This window comes from Theobroma cacao, chromosome 5 (assembly GCF_000208745.1).
Source record: "Theobroma cacao cultivar B97-61/B2 chromosome 5, Criollo_cocoa_genome_V2, whole genome shotgun sequence".
In the NCBI taxonomy this organism is placed as follows: Eukaryota; Viridiplantae; Streptophyta; class Magnoliopsida; order Malvales; family Malvaceae; genus Theobroma; species Theobroma cacao.
The window spans coordinates 28,155,446-28,177,743 of record NC_030854.1 but is presented as its reverse complement, the minus strand read 5'-3'; the positions used below and the strand labels follow the sequence as shown (position 1 = coordinate 28,177,743).

General features: G+C 33.2%; 2 protein-coding genes across 2 annotated transcripts; both read right to left on the bottom strand.

Annotated features, from left to right (window-relative positions):
• Positions 656-4,108, bottom strand: LOC18599052 (transcription factor bHLH130). Its single transcript, XM_018121125.1, has 6 exons — positions 3,039-4,108; positions 1,933-2,270; positions 1,644-1,814; positions 1,307-1,372; positions 1,160-1,228; positions 656-1,071 (listed from the first exon to the last, which is right to left on the bottom strand). Exons 1-6 carry the CDS (start codon positions 3,469-3,471, stop codon positions 1,000-1,002), a joined length of 1,149 nt encoding a protein of 382 aa, XP_017976614.1. The 5' UTR covers positions 3,472-4,108; the 3' UTR covers positions 656-999.
• LOC18599049 (receptor protein kinase-like protein ZAR1) lies at positions 15,698-19,824 on the bottom strand. Its single transcript, XM_018121116.1, has 2 exons — positions 18,271-19,824; positions 15,698-16,511 (listed from the first exon to the last, which is right to left on the bottom strand). Exons 1-2 carry the CDS (start codon positions 19,565-19,567, stop codon positions 15,874-15,876), a joined length of 1,935 nt encoding a protein of 644 aa, XP_017976605.1. The 5' UTR covers positions 19,568-19,824; the 3' UTR covers positions 15,698-15,873.

The following is a 22,298-nucleotide window of genomic DNA, read 5'->3' as shown; positions in this document are numbered from 1 at the left end:
AACTTCATGTCATGAGCCTACCTTTCTTTTTTCTTTTTTGTCTTTAATGTAAATTTTCTCTTTGGCCAATAAAAAATATTAATATTAACTATTTATTGCCAATGATCTTAAAATCCTGGTTTTTATTTTAAAAAATGATAAAGCAGAGTTTAAATTTGAGATTAAAGATTAAAAAAATTAAAAGATGAAAGAAAACTATTTTTCTCCTACAGAATATTAAGTTCAAAATTTGAAACTAAAGATAAAATGAGTAGAAGATGAAAGTAGAAAATAAAAACTAAAGAATTTTAACACAACTTTTAAAATTAAATGATACATAAAAATCAATACGATATTACTATACGGAAATGACTAGTAAAACTCAAACACACAACTAGGAAATATATAGTACTATATAGAAATCAATATATATGCGCATACATTGAAAAATTAAACAGTATTTGATTGGTTTCCGCGCTCATCGTTTTTGACAGAATCTATTTCCTTGACTATTTCCTTGCATGACTCTCTTTCCGCAACATAAAGAAAGGAAATTCGTCAGATCGGGCAACTGGTTTTGCATTCAATAGCGTCCTTTGAGGATAAGGTTGGTTCCAGGGCCATACTAATGCCTTACCCAACGTGGGATGATCAACATATAGAAGCTAGCCGCACCTTAAAAAGGGAATTTCAACTAAAAATCATTGACTCTTGAAAACTAACCGAATCACATTTCAAAGTGAGAAATGATAATGGGGAATGCAATACAAAAACATGTCCTATACAACTTTCTCTTTATTCCATATATCTTCAAGTGGGAAGCTTTGTTAGCTTACAGGATTTTGGAATCTTGTGGTGGAAATGCAACCATACTTTCTACATCACAAAAGGGCAAAAAGAAAAACCTAAAACTTCCTTTATACTTGGTTCAGCACATCAGAAAGATCAACGATTCAGATCAAAATTCTGTCCCCTTCTCTCCGTTACTTTCCCTATTCTTTGTACAGACACCAAAGCAAATCATACAATTTGATTAGCGACCGGCTTCTGTATATGTAAGCACTTGCAGTTTGCACGATTGTCGCTAAGAGTCTGCAAAAGAATATCATTGCAACTGTAAGATGAAAAAAGAGTACCAGAAAAGAATGTTTAGTTCGAAGATTAGGCTCTCCTCTGGTACCTTGAACTGTTTTTGAAGGTCCTTGATGTACTCCACTGCCAAATCTAACATGTCTGCTGTATTTGTTTGCTGCCAACATGAAACCCTGAAACAATCAGTTTCACAGACAGGAATTTTCTGCCCAAAACCGCAAGGAAAAAATCATACCTTGTCCATGTTTGGGACAAGCTCTTGTAGCTTTCTCATCCGTTCACTGATCCGGGTTCTTCTCACCTGAAAGTAATTTACCCTTTATATTCCACTTTATGAAATGGACAAATTTTGTACAAACAATGTAGCTACAAAAATCTTAAGTTGCCTGTGTGTGTAAGCATACTTCTATATTCGTTTGCTTTTGCATATGTATTAGAATAATTTGATCATTTCTAATTTGATCTCTTATCATATAAAATACAGTGAAATTTGAAATTATCGCTTGATATCCGATCAGGAGGCAATTAGTAAGAGCAGGACTATAACAGGTTTGAAATGTAGGGATTTTTACCCTTTCTGCAATGCTTCGAGGATGAGTAGCACAACCACGCTTAGCTCTAATCTTACAAGGGACTGAATCTTGAAAATGTAGAAACTTCTCCATGGCAACCATCTCATTTGAAGTCTTCGGCAGACTCAAGTGGTGAGATAATACATGAACACAATTTCCAAGATCTCCATTCTATTGATAAAGAAGCACTCAAAAGTTAAAATCGATGTAGCAACAGAGAATTAATTAAGAAAGCTATAACTTTTTTGAGGAATTTAAGAAAAGCTAGAGTTGATAGGCAAATCTATACCTGGTTAGTGGAAAAGAACTTCCGGTCATTATCTTGTGCCCTTTTCAAGCCAGAAAAATTCTTTGTGAGGTGTGCAGAATCATTCCAAGAACCATATTGGTATCCAGTGCCATAGAATCGAGCATCACTGTTGCTATTTCCAAGTTTGCCATCATCAGGACCATCAGTCCTAATGCTTTCATTGCCAATTTCAGAAATCTGCGACAACATGCCCAAGGAAGAAGGTAGTCTTGATGAGAAGCAAATCTGATTCTTCAATCTGTTTGAAGATGGACTTAATTCTCCATTAGTACCGTTAACCCCACAGTAGTTTCCCAGACCTTTCATGCTGGCATAGCCTGCAATTTACTGAAGACATTTTCAGTACTAAGTTTTCTGGATTCACATTACAAACAATGGATTCACAATACAACCTCAAATGTCCAGGTTCCATTAAATATTTTGTTTGTGAGAAAATTTATGCGGAATTTTAAAAGTTGGACAGTAATTTAGCATTAATGGAATCTAAGTCGCCAATCCCATGCTATTCTAACTCTACATGACCTATAGGATTTTAAATCCATTTTCTTAGAAGAATGGATTATATTTTCTTCTCTTTTACCTCTGGTTCTGGTTCCTCCATAACCAACCAGAAATTCAAAAACAATTATCAAAGAATTCCTTAAATCTCCTCTCTTACCAATAAGAGCTTCACTGGTTAACTTATATGCAACCACATAAGGTGGGGAAAAGAAAAGAAAAAAAAATTATTGATTTATATACGTGAAATAAAATTCCCCAATCAAATATTAGTATAAACTCAATCTAACTATTAGTAAAGACTAAGCAACCAAATTAACTGAGTGGTCTATATTTTAATTTACAAAAAGCTTAATTATTATCAGCTGCTAGATCCATATTTCAACACCAAATCTATCTAGCACAACCAAAATGCTAACTTTAAAAGTTTAATGGGCATAGGTCGTTCTCTAATCGTAAATGATAAGAAAGACAACTGCCAAAATAGTAAAACTAAGTCTAAACTACCAACCAAAAATGTCCCAGAAAAAGCATTAAAAACCTCAACAAAAAAAACTGATAATCATAAATGAGAACAAGAACAACACCATTTTGAACAGACAAGTTGGTAAAAAGCCCTGGAGGCGAGCTACTTTGTCTCATTAGACTTGAAGTAATCGGTTTCCCTGGACTGTGATGATCCATTCCCAACAACTCGTATGAGCTATCCATAGCAGAGGAGCTCGCGGCAGAGCTCTGCCTCGGATAATGAGGCGGTAACCCTGAATAACTCTGCTGCGAATTCGCATAGTTAACACCGACCTCTGTCCCAGATTTATCCTCGATTTCGCTGTTGCCGCCGCTTGAATTCATGAATCTGGATATCAATCTGTCTGACTCGAAACTGCCTTTATTGACCCCACAATCAAGGTTATTGGTGAAATTAGCAAGAAGAGAGCTTGGAGCTGAACGAAAACGTAATAACCCTGAATTGGGCTGGTTGTTTTGGTTTTGATGGCTTTGATGGGTACTTGAATCCATTGAAACTTCCTTTATATTTCCCCTGTTCTGCGCTGTTTTACTCTGTTATATCTTTTTCTGCAAAGAACTTTAAGCTAGAGAACCATTCTACGTAGCTCAAGTCGACGTCCTTTAAAACCAAGAGGAAAATTCTGAGGGAATTTTAGCATCAATTTCCAGGGAGAAAATTTTCAGCTTGATTTGTAAGCAGAGAGAGATAAGATCTTGAAGAAGAAGCAACTAAAAGAAGCAGCTTTTTTTTTCAAGCCCTTTAAATCCCAAGCTCCCAATATAAGAAGTTAACAAGCGAAAGGAAAAAAAAACCCAATAAAGAGAAAATGAAAGCGTAAATAAATGGAACTTGAAGGTTTTTGAAGATTTGGATCAGATAAAAAAAAAGATAGATTTTGTGAAAGAAGAGCGAAAGAGAAAGAGAGAGAAAGAGAAGGAACGAAGATTAACAAGAGCCTCAGATTTGCTTTTCACAGCACCAAAAGCAAGGAAGATCTAATGTGTGCGTGTGAGAGAGAGAGCGGTGTTGATAGCAATAGGGAAGAGAGAGAAGAAAGGAGGCGATATTTATCTTCTTCTTCGCTTTTGGGTTGAATGCAGACAATGGAAAAGTACAGGGAGAGCCATCACACCCAAGCTTCTCCCTTCATCCACAGCTAAGCTTAGTTTATGTCTTTTTTTTGTTTTAGTATTTGGCCCTTTCCATTTACCAAATTAATCTCTCTTTTTTTCATTTTAAAACTTCTCTTTTTTTTTATCTTGTAAAAATTTGAAATTATATATGTTATTTACTATTTTAGGTTTACACAATATATATATTTTAATTTGATAAATGAAATTGAACATGTTCGAATCCGCCTTTCTTTAAATTTAAATATATATATAAGATTATGTATAATCTATTTAAGATTAATGAATTAAACTCAAAATCATTTTATAGTTGAGCTTGAGCATTTTATTCAACATAACTATGAATTTTTTTTTCAAATTTTAAATTGTTCAATACTAATCAAAGTCTCAATGTAATACCCACCGTTTGTTAGGAAAGAAACAACAATTTGGTGTAAGGAATTTCCTCTTCTCTTCTTTTTTTTTTTCTCTGTCCTACCCTCGGACTATACATTATTAATAAGCAAAGTGCAACATAAAATGACTTGACCTAATCATAAGATGCCATTGTCACAAGAGAATTACAGAGGAGGCCCCCAGACTTTGAAGAATATTGTTTCAATACTTTGGGTAAAATTATAAAAATTACTACAGTATTGTTTGAAATGAAATGCAGTTAAATGTATAAGCATGAAAGGATTAAACATTAGGGAGTGAAAAAGAAAAAGGAACCCGAACAAATGGGAGTCGTAGGAGTGGTTACAGCGGGGAATAAAATAATGGGAAAAGGGTGGAAGGGAGTGTTAAACATCGGGCATAGTGTTGCGCGGTGGAACAGAAACCACGGGGATAAGGCGGAAGCCACACGAGAAAGGAAAGCTATTGGTCCGTGACAACGCCTTGACGTCACCCGTGAGCGCCTGATTTATGCCGTATCTGATTCCCCCTCCTCCCTTCCCTTTCACCTTTTTCCTTCCTTCCTTCCCATCCCATCCCATCCCATCCCATCACAACTTTTATAAACAAGCGCCGTCTTTCCACTCTCAGCTTCCATCATCACCACTCATTTGCTCTTCGATTTACCAACTTGCCATTCCATTTTGTTTTTGTCTTTCTTGTTGCTTTTTCCCTTTCTCAAAAAAGAAAAAAAAAAAGAAGGCAACTTTCAGCTTAAACTAGGAAGTTAAAACACTTAAATGGCCAGAGATTCATCTACCATGTGTTTAATAGATAGGTACTTTGGTATATAATCTAGAATCAAAGTATTTTTTGACCAAGAAGAGGGTAAAAAGCATAAAAATTTTATTTCAGTTGTATTAGACATGGATGTTGGATCCTATTTTATATATATTTATATATAAAAATATTTCTTTATTATTGTGCATGTGATTGGTCAATCCTTCATGCCTTTATGCTTGTTCCACAACTGTATATAGGTGGATGGACAAAATAATATCTTTTCAGAGTAAAATAATAAAATAAAATCAGACAAAAGTCCAGTATTCTTTTTATATATTTCTTATAGTATTAAAACATCAATTACAACTACTTTGGACATTAATGGGGAGTGATAGATCTTAATCTTCTTTAGAGGTGCCTAATTGTCTTTGCTTAAAATTTGAAGGTCAAAGGTGTGAGAAAGATTTTTTTTGCTTTCTTAAATGCAAGAATCCCCGAAGAAAATTAGAATTTTGGATGGAAAAAAGAAAGGGTAAGGGAAGCATCTAAGTATGATAGAAATTTAGAAAACAAAAAAGATCTTATATGAACTACAAAGTTTGGTTATAATGTAAAACTTTAAAGTATAATCATTGAATTAGTAAATTACTTAATTTTGTATGTTCATTGTACATATGTGTTTGTACGTCATTACATTATTTTAATTGTATTCTGAAAAAAAAAATCAAAATTTTTGTTTACAAAAGATAGGAGTTACTAGAGAAATTGCAAGAGAATTTCTTTCATTTTTTGTTTTTCAAATTTATTATGATTAAACAAATGAAAAAATTAACAATTTCTCATCTCTATAGAAAATAAATTAAAGTGAATGTGACGTTTAGTACTTTATAATGCAACATGATTATAGGTGTGCAGTATTTGTTTTGCAACAAACCATTGCAATGTAAAATTACAATACCATCACATTATAGTCAATGGATGTAATGTAATTGTAATCTAAAACTAACGCAATCAGATTGCAGTACACTTTACAATATTTCAAAGACATTTTTACTCTTTAACTTTGTTATTTTGTTAAAAATATTTTATAATGTTATAATTTATTTTCTTTATATAGATTTTGAGGATGGCTTTTTTATTATTCTTAGTAGTCATGGTGATTGTAAATAAAATTTATTTTATCTTTTAAAAAAATTAAAATAAAATATAAAATATTATATTAAAAAATGAAAATAAAATATACAAAATTATAATAAAAATAAAATATATGATATTTACAATATATTTAAAAGATGATATTATATAAAAATTAACAATAAAAAATACAAGTATATTAAACTTGCATTTTAATAAATAGAGATAATTTTGAAAATTGATATTATATTCCTAATAAAGTACTTGTAAACCAAACGTTGCAATGTTATCTTCTATGCATTTTAATCATTGCTTTGCTTATATATCAAATACTACAATGTTATGTTCCCTACAATCATATTACTTGCAATCACATTATTTCTAATCACATTACATTGTAAAGTATCAAACACTACCTTAATGTGATTGCAAGTAACGTGATTATAAGCCATGTAATTGTAGGGAAGATAATATTATAGTGTTTGGTATATAAGCAAAGTAATGATTAAAATACAAACAAGGTAATATTACAATGTTTTGTTTACAAGTACTTTATTGAAAATATAATATTAATTTTTAAAATTACCTTTATTTATTAAAATATAAGTTTAATATACTTGTATTTTCTTATTATTAATTTTTATATAATATCATCTCTTAAATATATTTTTAATGTCATATATTTTATTTTTATTTTTATTATAATTTTTTATATTTTATTTTCATTTCTTAATACAATTTTTTATATTATATGTTTTATTTTAATTTTTTTAAAAGATAATATAAATTTTTTTGATAGTCATAGACTAATGAGAATAATAAAAAGACATCCCTTAAAATCTATATATATAAAAACAAATATAATATTGCAAAATATTTTTAACAAAGTAACAAATTTAAAAAGTAAAAATATTTTTAATAATATTATAGAGTGCAATGCAATCTAAGTACATTAGTTTTGGATTGCAATCACATTAGATCCATTAGTTGTAATGTGATTGCATTGTAATTTTTTATTATTGTGGTTTGTTATAAAACAAACAGTGTAATGTAATTTAATTAGGTATATTATAGGAAATGTACTCTTATTTTTCTCCTATCAAATATTATGTAATTGTAGTGGCATTAAACCCATTTAGGGAGGGTAGTATTGTCACGGGTCGAAAACACTCGTAATTGCAGTGGCATTAGACTCATTTAGGGAGGGGAGTACTATTATGGGCCGAAACTTAAGTCTAATTTGTACGACTTTAAATTTTAAAATTATAGTTTAAGTAAACTTATAAATCATGAGGTCTATATTTTCAACTCAAAAAATATGTCTGATAAATAATAAAAAATTTATTTTTATATTTTCAAGACCCATTTCATTTTTTACTAATATAAGATTTGTAACAAGTACGATGAGGAAAGGCTTCCACCAAAATGTGTGGCACCTCCAAACCTGCTGTTAATATGTCAAAGGATGTTAGCATTAGCTTATTATCCTATGGTTATTTCTCCTTTTAAAGAAAAAACGAGATTAGGAGAGAGCTAACATTTTTTAAACGATCTCCTAATAAAGGGTCAAAAAATAAAAAAGAGTAAAACTTAATGAGAATGTAAATGAAGTAATTGCATCACTTGAATAATCTTAGAATCTGATCTAAGCGTCATTAAGAAAATGAGAATGAGTTCAATGTGGTCCCCAGTTGCGTTATAAAGCAAAAAAAAAAAAAAAAAAAAGAACAAAGCTCGGGGGGACATTGAAGGAAGGCCCCCCATTAAAGTTAAGTAAAAGGGTAGTGTTTGAGTGGAGGGAAACAAAGACACGTGAGATGGCATTTGCTTCAATGCCAATTCTAAAAGACTAGACTCGTTTCTACTTTTGGGGCTTTATATCTCCCAAACAGGATTATAAAAAGTTGTTCTAATTTAAGCAAATATCTCTTGGTTTTATGGTCTTTGGCTTCAACTCTCCTTTTTCTACTTTTGAGAGAGAGATACCTGGGCACCAATTCAACCACACTCCAATGCCCACTTGCCTCTTTCATTTTCTCCTTCTTTTTAGGATCTTCTCATGTTTTCTATCCTAATTGTTTTATTCACCACAAACTTATTTTAATACGTAAGTAAATTTGAGTACATCCTCATCTATTGTTTTTGTTTAGTGGAATTACACGTGAATATTTATCTATTATTTATTCTATTTTATAATAAATCAAAATGTTAAGAGAGAAGGTGGAATTTGATTTGGTATCTATTTCTTTCCATTTATATAAATTATTTCAAACATGTTGTTAGCTCAATAGAATTCAAATCAATTTTATATTTTGAAATGACAAAAAGAAATTATCAAAATTCATCCAAGTCTTCGAATGTCAAGTTCTCCAATCTCCAAATGATGTCAAATGAGTCTGAAAAAGAAAAATAATGAAAAAGGCTTTAAAAAATGCATTTTGATCTAAATCTATCGATATATGTTTTTCATGTATTGATTCATTTGGACAAGTATCGATATATGTCAAAGTCTATCGATACATGTTCTTGAAAAAAGTCAAAAACTAAAAAGTCCAACTCATTCTATCGATACATTTATTGATAGAAATGTAGCAGATTGCCCACTGCCTTAAAAGTATCGATACATGAATAAATGTATCGATACATTTTAAGCAGAATGTCAAAACCCTTGTAGGAAAGTTCAAATGTATTAATACATATACAAATGTATCGATACATCTCAGCGAAATTTCAAAAATAAAAATGAATGTATCGATTCATTCACATATGTATCGATACAATATAACCGTTGGAGCCTTGAATGGAGAAAAGAATGGCTACTTTCACATTAAATGCACTCTCAACTACCTTTGAAGCTTTAATAACTATAAATACAAGCCTCCTCAGCATTTATGAAGGTTGGAAGACTTAAAAACACAGCTCAAGAGAGAATAATCAGCCAAAACTCATTCAAAACTCATTATACTCTTCACACACATGATTACGAGCTATTTAGGATGAAAGAATCAACCAAAACTCATTCAAAACACAGCTTAAAAACACTGTACCAAGATAGGACTTTACACACATGATTACGAGCTATTTAGGATGAAAGAAAATGAGACCATAAATCAAATGTATGAGAGATTCACAAACATAGTTGCAAGATTGAAAGCCTTAGGAAAAGACTTCCCAAATGCTCTATTAGTCAAAAAGATACTTTATAATCTTTTCAAGTCATGGAGACCAAAAGTGACAGCCATAGATGAAGCAAGAAATCTAAATGATTTCAAACTAAAGGAACTTATAAAATCTCTACTTACCTATGAGATAACAATAAAACATGAGAATACTTTAGATGATGAAAAGAAGAAGGCCAATAACAAAAATAGCTCTAAAGTCTAAAATTGAAGAAGATGAGAGAAACATAAGAGATGAGAATGAAGAAGATGAGGACATAGCCATACTAGCCAAGAGGTTTAGCAAGTTTATGAGAAAAAACTATAAAGGTAATCAAAATTACAAATAATCCTTAGATCTTCAAAAGTCAAGAAAATCGATTTCTTTTAACAAATTTTGTTCATTGCTTTTGTTATATGAAAAAGGAGGAGATTGTTAGCTCAATAGTATTCAAATTAATTTTATGTTTTGAAATGATCAAAATTCATCCAAGTCTTCGAATGTCAAGTTCTTAAATCTCCAAATGATGTCTAATGAGTTTGAAAAAGAAAAACAATGAAAAAGGCTTTGAAAAACGCATTCTAGTCCAAATCTATCAATACATATTCTTCATGTATCGATGGTTTTGGACAAGTATCGATAGATTTCAAAGTCTATCGATACATGTTCTTGAAGAAAGTCAAAAACTAAAAAGTCAAACTCATTCTATCAATACATTGACAAATATATCAATAGAAATGCAATAGAAAACCACTGCGTCAAAAGTATTGATACATGAATAAATGTATCAATAAATTTTAAGTAAAATATCAAAACCTTTGCAGAAAAGTTCAAATGTATCGATACATATACAAATGTATCGATACATCTCAACATAATTCAAAAATAAAAAGGAATGTATCGATACATCCACATATGTATCGATATAATATGACCATTGGAGCCTTGAATGAAGAAAAGAACGGCTACTTTCATGTGAAGCTTCAACAACTATAAACACAAGCCTCCTCAGCATTTACGAAGGTTGAAAGACTTTAAAACATAGCTCAAGAGAGAAGAATCAACCAAAACTCATTCTAAACTCATTGTACTCTTCTTGAATCCTTAAAGTCTTATAGCTCAGCATTTATTGAGTTCTCACATTTTCATTAAACATTGTACCAAATTCTCTATTCAACCTTTAAGAGGCATATTAGCTGCACTTATATTCCTCTTATTGTACTTGCTTAAATGGTTATGTCTTAACCAATAGAAAAGGTAAAATGGTTGTGCTTTAACCATAAAAAAACATTGTATTGAAAGGTTATGCTTGATCCATAAAAGGCATTGTATTGAACTTTGATCAAATAGTGGATTTTAAACTCCTTAGTGAATCTAAAGGAGAGAACATAAGCAAATAGGTCGAACATTTATAAAATACTCGTGTCGATTTTTTAACTCTTACTTTTACTTGAAATTTAATTTTTTCTTATTGATTAAGAGGTCAATTACTTTGTTTATCTTCAAATTGAGCACTTGAATTAAAAAGGAGATTTTACCTTGTTAAAAATTTAAAAAGGTTTTTCAAAAATTTCAAAATAACCTAATTCACCTCATCTTGGATTTATCCATATTGAGCGTATTAATCTAATACATCTTCACAAGCATTATGTTGGAATCATATAAATTACACTTTCACATTTTTTTTTTAATTTTTAAGTTTAGGGTAGTGTTTTTTTAGCCTTTTCAGAATAAGTTTGTACTAATTTTAATTTCCTTTGTTTTTTTTTTTTGACATTTACAATCGTCTTCAGATTAGGCTTAGATGGCTGTCTTTAGTCTTCGACATTAGAAAGCTTGCTTTGGCATACCCATAAATGTGAACTTAATGTAGTATATTTTATTACTTATTTTGGCATATCTGAAAGTTCATAGAGTTTAAATTGTCTTTTGTAATAGTATTATAGTAAAATAACAGTATTAAAATTTTATTTTTAAATTACATATATGAATAATAATACATTATTTATGTATTCAAAGATTATTGGGTTGTACTTATTTCAGATGGATTCAGGGAATTGCACACCTAACTCAAAGGCAACTCTAATTGTTTCTTGCTCGAATTGTTTAATAGTAGGCGTTTTGAAAAAACGCTTATAATTTAATAGTTGAAGTAATTACCTCTACAAGTGTAATTTGGGTCCAAGTATTGAAAATGTGCCTTTGAGTTAATAAGTTAATTCATTGAAAAGGAGAGAAAAAAAAAAAACAACTTGTAAACATTCTAAATATTGAGAGCAATTAAAACGTATAAGAGGACTACAACTTTTTGTTAGGATCTGCAAGGATGACTAACTATGTATCAACCTCCTCTTGTTTAAAAACATAAATAATTTTATCGCAAAAATTTATGATTTTTATAATATAATGAAAGAGGTAACTGTTTCTTATCTTATAAATCTCACTCTTTCATTTTTTTTTAAATTCAAATTCGAAGAATTTTAAATTGAAATCTTAAATTCATAATCATTAGAATATTTCTTTAAAAATAATGCTTAAAATTAGTATTTATTGTACCATAAAAGTTTGAAAGAGAAACTTTTATATTATATTAGAACAACATTAAACTATCATGATGTGCTTAGTCAATGGGCCTTTTGGTTTTGGTGATGATGAAAGTGCTGTTTAGGTTTTATGGCTCTTCATTTGGATTACCAAAGTACTACTGCAGTATCCATTCTTCATACTTGGATAACTTTGGATCTCCAAATCCGAAATAATGCTTAGGTGCAAAGTCTCTCCAATTTTGCTACCACTTCAATCTTTGCCACAAAATCCTTCAATCACCAACAACTTTAGGCCCTCCATAGCCATACGTTCCTTTCCTTATTTTGGACAATTCATATCTATAGATGAAGAGAGCACTAGGAAGTGTACCCCGATGATCTCTGTCAATTATTGGCGACAGTCTCTGACACCAAGGAATGGGGACAATGAAAATAAGTCATTCGACCCTTGGTACCAAGCACCCACTCTACGACATCGCAGCTCTTAAACATTTCTTTTTGGTTGTTCTTGCTAATTCAATCATTGAAGTGGTCCTATTGGATGGAGCACGTTCGATGCCTGTCACACTTCTTTTTGTCTTACAAGTTCCTCTAACCCCCATTGCTTGTCTTCATCCATAATTGAAGCATTAAAGCTAGACTTGCTCTGATTAGATTGTACGATAAGTTCCCAAGTGCGTTTCATGCACATTTGGCAACCTTGAGTTCAGTTGCCAAGTAACAAATCGCTGCTACACGAGTAAATATGTCTCTTCTGATAGATCTATTAACATTTGACACAACGGCATACATTTGATGTAGGAAGAAAAATTACACACTCCCATAGTATAGAACCACAAATATAGAAGATGTACCTTGATACTCGTAGAATAATGAGTCAATAGCATGGGATGAGACATAAATAATATTTAGAAGAGTAGCAGAGAACTTGGCAAACCATTTCCTAGATACTGGCTTAAGTCCATATATATAAAGACTTGTGAAGATTCTCCCTTCTACGTCAATACCCAAGAGGTAATTGCATATAAACTTCTTCATTTAAATTACCATGAAGAAATGCATTTTGAATGTCTAACTGATGAAGAGGCCAATGACATGCAACAACAACAACAGTGAGTAGCACACAAATAGTTGCTATAGGAGTAAAAGTATCATGATAATCCACACCTTCACATTTGGCTATAGTCTTTAAGTAACCAAACGGGCTTTATATCGTTCTATGGTATCATCAGAGTGTCTCTTAATTTTAAAGACCCATTTAGCACTAATAGTTTTCCTACCAGTAGGAAAAGGAACGAAACAGCATGTTTGATATTTAGCCTCAAGAGTTTTGACCTCCTCATGCGTGGCATCTCTCCAATTGGGAAACTTAATTGCTTGACTGAAACTGTGTGCAGTTAATGGGCAACAGATAAAGAACTAAGAAAGAGGAAAAAGAGTACCTCTAGGCATTAGCGAAGAAGATGGAGAAGACATGGCAATAGCATAATGGCAAAGAAGATGGCGCCGACATGGCAATAGAGCACTGATTGTCTTGTAAGTGGGAAGGCTGGTGGTGTTGTCGTTGAGATCGGCAAGGAAAAAGATATTGAGGAAAAGTAAGTGATTGAGGTGTTGGGGTTGTAGTGTTAATGTTGTCATTGGAAACGGATGCTGATGGGACAATTGTGTCCGAGGGTGATGCTTGCAATAAGGTTGGAGGTTGGTATTGTTTAGGGTAAGAGAAGTCAAGATCAGGGGAAGATAAAAGGAAAAGATGTCTTGATGATGAAAAGTTTATATCCCCATTAACATAAGCCTTTTTGCCATTAGGATCATAAATTTTATATATAGTATTGTTAAGCAAAGGGGTAACCAATAAACATACTAGGGTTGACACGTTGATTAAATTTGTGTTTAATCTTGATATTACGTCCATAACATAAGCAACCAAAAATACGATGATGAATTGTTTTATGCAACAGAATCTCATGTGGGGATTGACCATGTAAAGCTTCGGTGGGAGTATGATTAATTAAATGAGCAACAACATGAATCCTCTCTTTAAAATTTTTTGAAGGGAGGGGAGGTCAGCTTGAAATCTAAAAATACGGGTCACGAGTCACGCGGGAAATAGATCCATCAAAAGAATTTGACTTTGAGCCATATTATAAGAGTCATTTAAATCCATCAAATGATGTCACGCCATTATAAAAATAAAATTAAAACTTTTAAAGACTTAAAATTAAATATTAGTATTTTAAAAAACAATTACATCAAATGTCCATTGCAGGACAACGGGTAAGAAGCAACTTTCCTTCATTGTTTAACCATGCATTGATAATACATCTTTCCAGTGGGAATTACTGGATTTCAAATGTATAAGAATTATAAGAGAATTCTGGATGATTAAAATCTGGAATTTCAATATGAAAGCTTCTAGTTGGGAAGGAGAGAATTATATCACATTGTTGGAAAGGAGACAATAATATCATACTGTAATCCTAAGTTTAATGTAAAAATCATTTGAAAAATATATCACTGGAACCAACAAATAAAAATTACTTTGAAATCTTGACTATCTTAGTGTTTTTGAAATTACACAATTTTGTCAAATCTCTTCTTAATGGAAGAAGAAAATGGAGTTGGATAGAGAAAAAAAAAAAAAAAACATAGTTGGAAGGGAGTTAAAGAGAGAGAGAAAAAAAAGAAATTTGTATTTATGTTTTATGCAATTTTTTAAAAATATCAATATTTAGTTTTAAATTTTTTCCAATTTTAAATTTATTTTTATAATGACGTAGCATCATTAGTGTATAAAAAATATAAATTGTCAGTGCATCAAATGTAAACTCTAAAAAATATAAGTGGATCTAAATTTTTCTGCTTTATATTGAATAGAAACAAAATTTATGTAGAGAGAGTGTTTGCCTATACATGTACAAAAGAATATATTGTAATAATGTAAAAATATATTAAAATCTTTTAAAAAGAAAATATAGTTCAAATAGATGTGTACACCTACATTCTAGCCGAATGCTCAGATGCAAAAATTAATAGAGGAATAAAAATTTGACATGAATCTTATTGTGGGAGTACTCTACAGTGGTGATGGTGGTTAGAGGATTGAACGGGCAGCTTGTCGGAGATTTAAATGAAACAAGTAGCAACTATGGGATTGGATTGTAGATTAACCTGGAATTTTCAACTCCATGTAGCATTTGACAGCGAGAAAGTAAAGAATCCAAGAATTCCCTTCTTTGCTGTCATTAAAGCAGAATGTCAGTGGGCTGGCTAATTCGTATGGCTACGTAGATGATATGCAGCATAGCATCAACTTGGCTTTAGGTTACTAGGAAGATACTGATTATGGCAGATTCGATGCTGGGCTTGATGTTTCATTCACGTATTTTTGAATAAAATTGATCATTTGCCTGGTATGTGGGCTTTTGATACTGATATCAATGCATTAGGAATCAGAGACATGAGAGGTCGTTGTGCTTGAGGATTTCCTAACTATTTGCCCTGTTCTAGCTGATTGTCTTTGTCATTTGTACAAACGGCTAACCATGTCCCTCCCATCCCTGCAACTTTTGGACATTATCGAATCTTTTCTACACACGACGACATTCAAGAGATGGACAGATCAAAACATTCAAAGAAAACTCATCTGATTACAACAATAACCTGACGAGTCATACACCGAATTGACCCTGCATCCAAGGAATCAAAAACCAAAACAGCTTCAGGAGCCAGGGGTTAGCAACAATGATACAACTTTACAACATTCTTCCCAACATTTTTTTCACCGCGATTTAATCCGATCAAGACTCTCAGACACAATTCTCATCCTAGGGCGCAGCTCTGGATCCAGTTCTGTGCAATTGAGAGCAATGTGAAATGCCGCAACCACTTGCTTCTTGGCATAAACTTCCGTTAGTAGTGTTGGGTCTATGATTTCAGACAAGGGACGCTCCTCTCGGAATGCTTTCCTCACAAGACCTTCCAATCCCTTGTCCTCATTTTCGGGTCCAGCATCAGGCAGCCGCCCTGTTAAAATCTCCAATAGCACAATTCCAAAAGAGTAGACATCACATTTCTGAGTGAACTTGCTTCCAAATACTCGAGCCTCAGGTGCCAGGTAAGAATTAGGAGTTGAAATTCTTGATCCCATTGCAGAGGTTGCAATGGTTTGGTTTGGGTTCAGCTTTTTGGTTATTGAACCGGCATATTTGAAGGTCCCAGAGACAAGACGAGTGAGTCCAAACCCAGAGATGTAAGGCTGGAGTTCATTGTCAAGAAGGATTTTTGTTGACTTTAAGTTGCCATGAACATATTTTCGAGGGCTGTATTCATGTATGTACATTAAACCCCTTGCAGTCCCCTGAACAATTTTCAACCTCGCAGCCCACGGAAGTGGTGGCAAATTATTGGATGGCCCTTCTGCATGATTGAACACCACATTAAAATGGCTGTTTCAGTTCTTATGCTATCAGACATTCTACCATAATCAAACAAAAAACAAACTGGAATCACTTGTTGGATGAAAATAAGAAAAAAAGAGCATTTTTCATTTATCTCTTTCATTTTCCTTTCACTTATCATACATGAACCAGGTCACATGCAAACTGCTTGCAGAGTTACACCAAACTATCTGCTGAAGAATGGAACTTTCACGGGAATTTCTTTGAGTAAAACGTGATAGATGCAAATGCAATTGACATATGAATGCACTTGAGATGATAATAACAAGGCAATTATTGTGTCAGTGGTCCACCTTTTGTTAAATTTCATCAACTAAAAATCCAAAGCATAAAAAATCATGCACTTGTCAGCCATCTTGATGGGGTCTGTTCAGTAAATTTTGGTCCTTCAATGTGTATGAGCAGCACACCAGCTGGACCACTATATTCAGAATAAATGTTCTAAACTTAAAAAAAACATAATATGCGTATTTGTCCTTGAATGACACCAATAGAAGACAAGCAAGACATAAATCTATACTGGAAGAAAAAACCAAGAGAAATATGTCACAGGTGAACCAAGGCTGAGTTAATATAGGGCCAATGAGGACAAACTCTCTAAAAAGACCCAAAAAGTCATTCGAAATGAGTAACACCAGAAGGTCAAAATCGGATCTATATTTTTATTATCTAATTGGGTGTGTATAGGTTAGGAATGGGTAACACCCAGATTGTCACCAATCAGTTTTCAGATTACACCCTCAACTGGAAAAAGTTAGAAAAGAAAACGCCTGTGACAATGAATATCACCTACCTATCATTGAAGTAGGTAAAGCACTAAAGCTTTCATGGAATTATCATAATGTTCGGTCCTTTTCTCTTGTTCATCTTAGTACTGAAAATAAATTCAGGAAATTTCAAGAATGACCAACAAAATTTCTAGCAAAAGCGGAGCAAAACCCCACCAAACTGTTAAATAGCTCAAGAATTTAGGTGCTTGAAAACAACTCGAGTCTCCTTTAGTTTAGCTGTCACAGTAATTTTTTGCAATCATTCTACAAGACACAAGCTGTCTTGAAAAAGATAGATTGTGAGACTTGTAAGGCATTAGCAAGGCCAGTAGGCTGATAAAATAATGACTGTTTATGCTAATAATCCTCGATGCAAAATACAGAAACTCATGAATCATGATGGGAAGATGAAACTAAGCCAATGATAAACAGATTTCAACCAAGTAAATGCCTTAAGCACTATAATTGGAAACCAAGAATTCTGTGTACTCGGTGGAAATTACATAAACAAAATATCTCAAAAGCATTATCATACATGAAAACTCCTATCAGTATTTTAATGTGATAATAGTTGTGGGGTTTTCTTTCCATCTAGATAAATGGTGAGCAGAAAATTGAAACTGAAGCACTCATAGTTATCTTCTTTCTACGATTATAAACTACTAAGGAACAGCAATTGAATCTACAAATAAGAGCCAAATCCACAGGGCTAACAAGGAAGTATCAGCAAGTAAAGTCATCGCAAAACATAAGCAGGATTGAAGTTCAAAGTAAGTTCCAAAAAGATTGACTTATGTTTTATGACAAAAAACATAGTTAGTGAGGAAGGGACCCATCAAATCAATGTCCAATACTGCCATCATTCAAATTAGGGTCAAAAAATGCCACTAACTACTTCAAGAGTGCACGACAATTGCAAGAAAAACAATGCAAGGAGAGGAATGTTACCATGTAATACTGCATACAAGCTTCCGTTACGGACGAAATCAGTAACCAGCAACTTCTCATCATTGGCATAATAATAAGCTCTCAACCTGACAACATTGGGATGGTTAACCCTCCCCATAGCCTCTACTTCAGCCTCAAACTCCTTAAACTTCCATGTGGTATCACCCTCGCCCAACCTCCTCACTGCAACAATCGTACTCCCCACCGTACCAGATCCCCTCCCAGCCACCACTTTGTACACTATCCCGCTCCTACTCTTCCCCGCTACATACGCAGATGCCCTTAACAAGTCCTCTAATTCCAAATTAAACCCCTCATCAACCACCACGAATTTACCCTTTTGCCCTTCCTCATCAACCGCCTCCCCCTTTTTCTCTTTCCCCATTTTATCCTCCTCAGGCTTCCATTTTCTCCGAAACAGCCACACAAATATCGAAACCGCCCCGATCACCACCGAAACGCCTGAGATCAAGGGAACAGCCACTGACACATTTTTCTCCTTCCGTTTCTCTCCATTCCCATCATCAAAGGTGGGCCTAAAACCATTGGGATTTTCAGGATTTTCTTCAGGGTTTACAAAAGCTCTCGGGTTTTGAGCTTCCGGGCAAAGATTCCCCAACGGAAACCCACAAAGATTAGGGTTTCCTGAAAATGCGGTGGGCCCTTGATTTAACAAAGAACCAACTTGAGGCACTTTCCCTGTTAAATTATTGTGCCTTAGATCCAAGCTTATCATCACTGGAAACTCTCCATAAGAAGCTGGAATTTCACCTGAAAACTTGTTGCAAGACAAGTTTAGGGTTCCTGTCAAGCTCTTGAGCTCAACAAGTGACTCAGGGAGTGACCCGTTGAGTGAGTTGGAGGAAAGATCGAGGTGCGTTAAGTTTTCGAGGGATTTTATTTGTGGAGGAACTGAGCCAGAGAGTGAGTTATGGGAAAGGTCAATGTAGACAAGGTTTGTAGCGTTGAAGAGACGAGAAGGAATTGGTTTTGAGAAGTTGTTTTGAGAGAGACTCAGGCGAGTTAGCGTGTCGAGAAGACCGAGTTCTGATGGGATGTAACCGGTTAACTCTTTGTTGGGAAGAAATATTGAGGTGACTCTGTTGCGGGTGCAGGCGATTCCAGGCCAATGGCATGGGGTTGAGTCAGACTCAGACCATTTATCAAGGGAACTAGTAGGATCAGATTCTATGGCTGCCCTGAGAGCAAGAAGAGAGAGACCATCTGAGTTTAGAGAGGAAACCAGGGAAGTAAAGAAGAATAGAAAGGAAACAACTTTAAGAAATGCAACCACCATTTTTTTTTTTCTGTTTTGTTTTTGCTAATGCCAGTCTTTCTAAGGCTTCATGAGATCATGATTTTGGTTTCATGCAACGAGAAGCTGCAGAACAAAGGAGAAGATGATGAAGAGGAAGGAGGAGAGTTCTTTCATGTGTTTGAAAGTGGGGGGGTAGTTCTCGAGGTGGAGAACGGAGAGAGAGTAACTTGGCTGGCTTTGTACAAAAGTTTGAATTTCTGTGACCAGTTTTTTTTATATACAATAGAGAGGAGACATTTTAAACAATTATTAGTTTATTGGACATAACTCACCTCACCATTATACTCAAAACACTGACAAAGACATTAATCACATGGGAACTAGAACATTATTAATTGTATGATTACATTAAAAGCTGTTCTATCTTTTCTTGATTGCCTCAATACTACAGTTTGAATGAAAACATTTTCAATTTGTTGTTACAAAGCAGCCTACAACCACGTACAAACAAAGAGGATGGATCCAGTTTTTGGTATTTTTAGTACTAGAAATTAGGAATTCAAGTATGTTCTATTAGTACTATCTGTTTTTTCCAATCAAAGTATGTAATAGTACTATCATCCATCTATGGCTGAAAACTGGCAATCTTGGGGTTGACAACCATGGCAACTTGCCATCGTTGAGATTATATTCCAGACATCATAATGTTTCCATTTTAGTTCAAAATGGGTGTTGAATAAATTTAACAATACTAGCATCAGTTTTAAGCTAAATCATGTAAAGTTGAATTGCAAGAAGAAAAAGAAAGAAGGGGGCAAAAGAGAAGTTTCAACTTTCAATGGATGCATCATACTATCACGTTCCATGTCTTCACTTCAAATATATTTTTGTCTTTTGATGTATCTGCAAAGGGCCACGACGATTAGTTGAGAAAGAGGTATTGGAGGATATTATTTATTAAATTTATTCAGTAAATTGACATTTGAAACTTCAAAGTGTGAAGTGGATGATGAGGCGAGAGACCTCTCTCTTTGTTAATGTCAGAAAATCATTGAGGCAGGGCAGGGCAGGACCCATTGCTTGTGAAGTCGAACCCCCACTTTTCAGTTTCCACTTGGAAAAAGGGTCCTTTACGTAAATTTAGATCACCATCAGCATCATCAGCTATTCAAAAAATTTCCAGTGGATACGACAGCCATAAAAAGTAGAAATTTGTATGCCCCATTGCTGTTTGTACACTAATACTCAAGACTATCCGCTTGGCTTTATCTGAAAAAAAGAACGATTTGAGGTGGAAGTGGAACTTCAAATTTCAAATTCCCCCAATGCCATTGCCATTGCCACCCAACATAGACAGACAGAGTACAAGCAAATCTTATAGAGCTACACTAATCATTTAGATGTAGGGATGTGCTGTTCAATATTAGAATACATAAACTTTTTCTGCCTTTTTCCCAAGTTGCTACCTTGGAGGCAATAAACACATGAACTGTGGAATTATTAAATACTTACAATATCCTTAAATTATGCTTGGTGGTTACTGTTCATGCAAGACAAAAGGTAAAAGAAACGACTCATTTCCATCCATTTACATCTAATGATAGGTGGTTTTATTTCTATCAAAAATACATGTTGTTCACCCATGAAAATTTAGCTCAAAAATAAATATATATATTCATATTTATTTATTCAAATAATGAGTTCAAATCCTCAATTACTCAAAAATTTACTTGATAAAAAAAATAATAGATTAAATGCTCAAATTAGTACTAAATGCCCTTAATTGAAAAAGTGTCCTAACATTTTTAGTTCTTTACAATTAAAAATTAAGATGAATAGTGTCTTATGTGTGTAGGTTAAATGCTTTTAATTTAGGACATGTATTTTAAATTTTTAATATGGAGTGTTATAATTAAATTTTCAACATAACGTGTGATAATTTAATTTTCAACAAGATGTGTGATAACTAAATTTTTAACATGATATGTAATAATTAAATTTTAAAATATTACATGTAATATTACATTTTTCAGAGCTACCATGTCATCAGCTCACGTGATTTTTTGTCGCATGTGATATATATTCCATCTACCTATTAACTTAACTCTTAATTGTAAAAAATTAAAAATATTTGACCTTTAATTATTACAATTAAAACGCTTGACCCTTAATTGAAAATATATCTACATATTTAACCTCAATTCAAGCAAAATAATAAAAAATTGATGAAAAGTTGCAATGATTGAATAATTGACAAAGTGGGTGAGAGGAAAGTGTAGTACCATCCAAATTCAAATTCCATGAATCAGTTAAGAAGATTAGAATTTTAACAAAAATTATGTGGCTCAGTTGTTGCATTATTAACATTCAACTTAATATGATGATGTTGAACTTTTCTTCTTTCATCTTTTCAATGGTTGTGATCTTTACCAGGCAAGGATGATGAAAATAACAGTCCCAAAAGTAAAATGAATGCAGATGCAAGACCCAAGTGCCGCTGCAAGAGATAGCTTAAGTGCTGAGAGCACTACCGCAACCCAATACACCTAATTCGAATTTTAGCGCAAAAACAAAAAAAAGAAAAAGCAAAGGATACTTTTACCCCCCAATGGGTTTTGTCCCACGTGAATGGGATTCTTCCTCTTTGATGATAATAAGAACAGAAAATGTATGTGGTGCCACGAATTGCCCTTTGGCAATAAGAAGAAAGCATAAAAAGTTAGCTTTGCCGAAGGCAATTTTTATGGAATAAAACCGTCACACTTTTTTG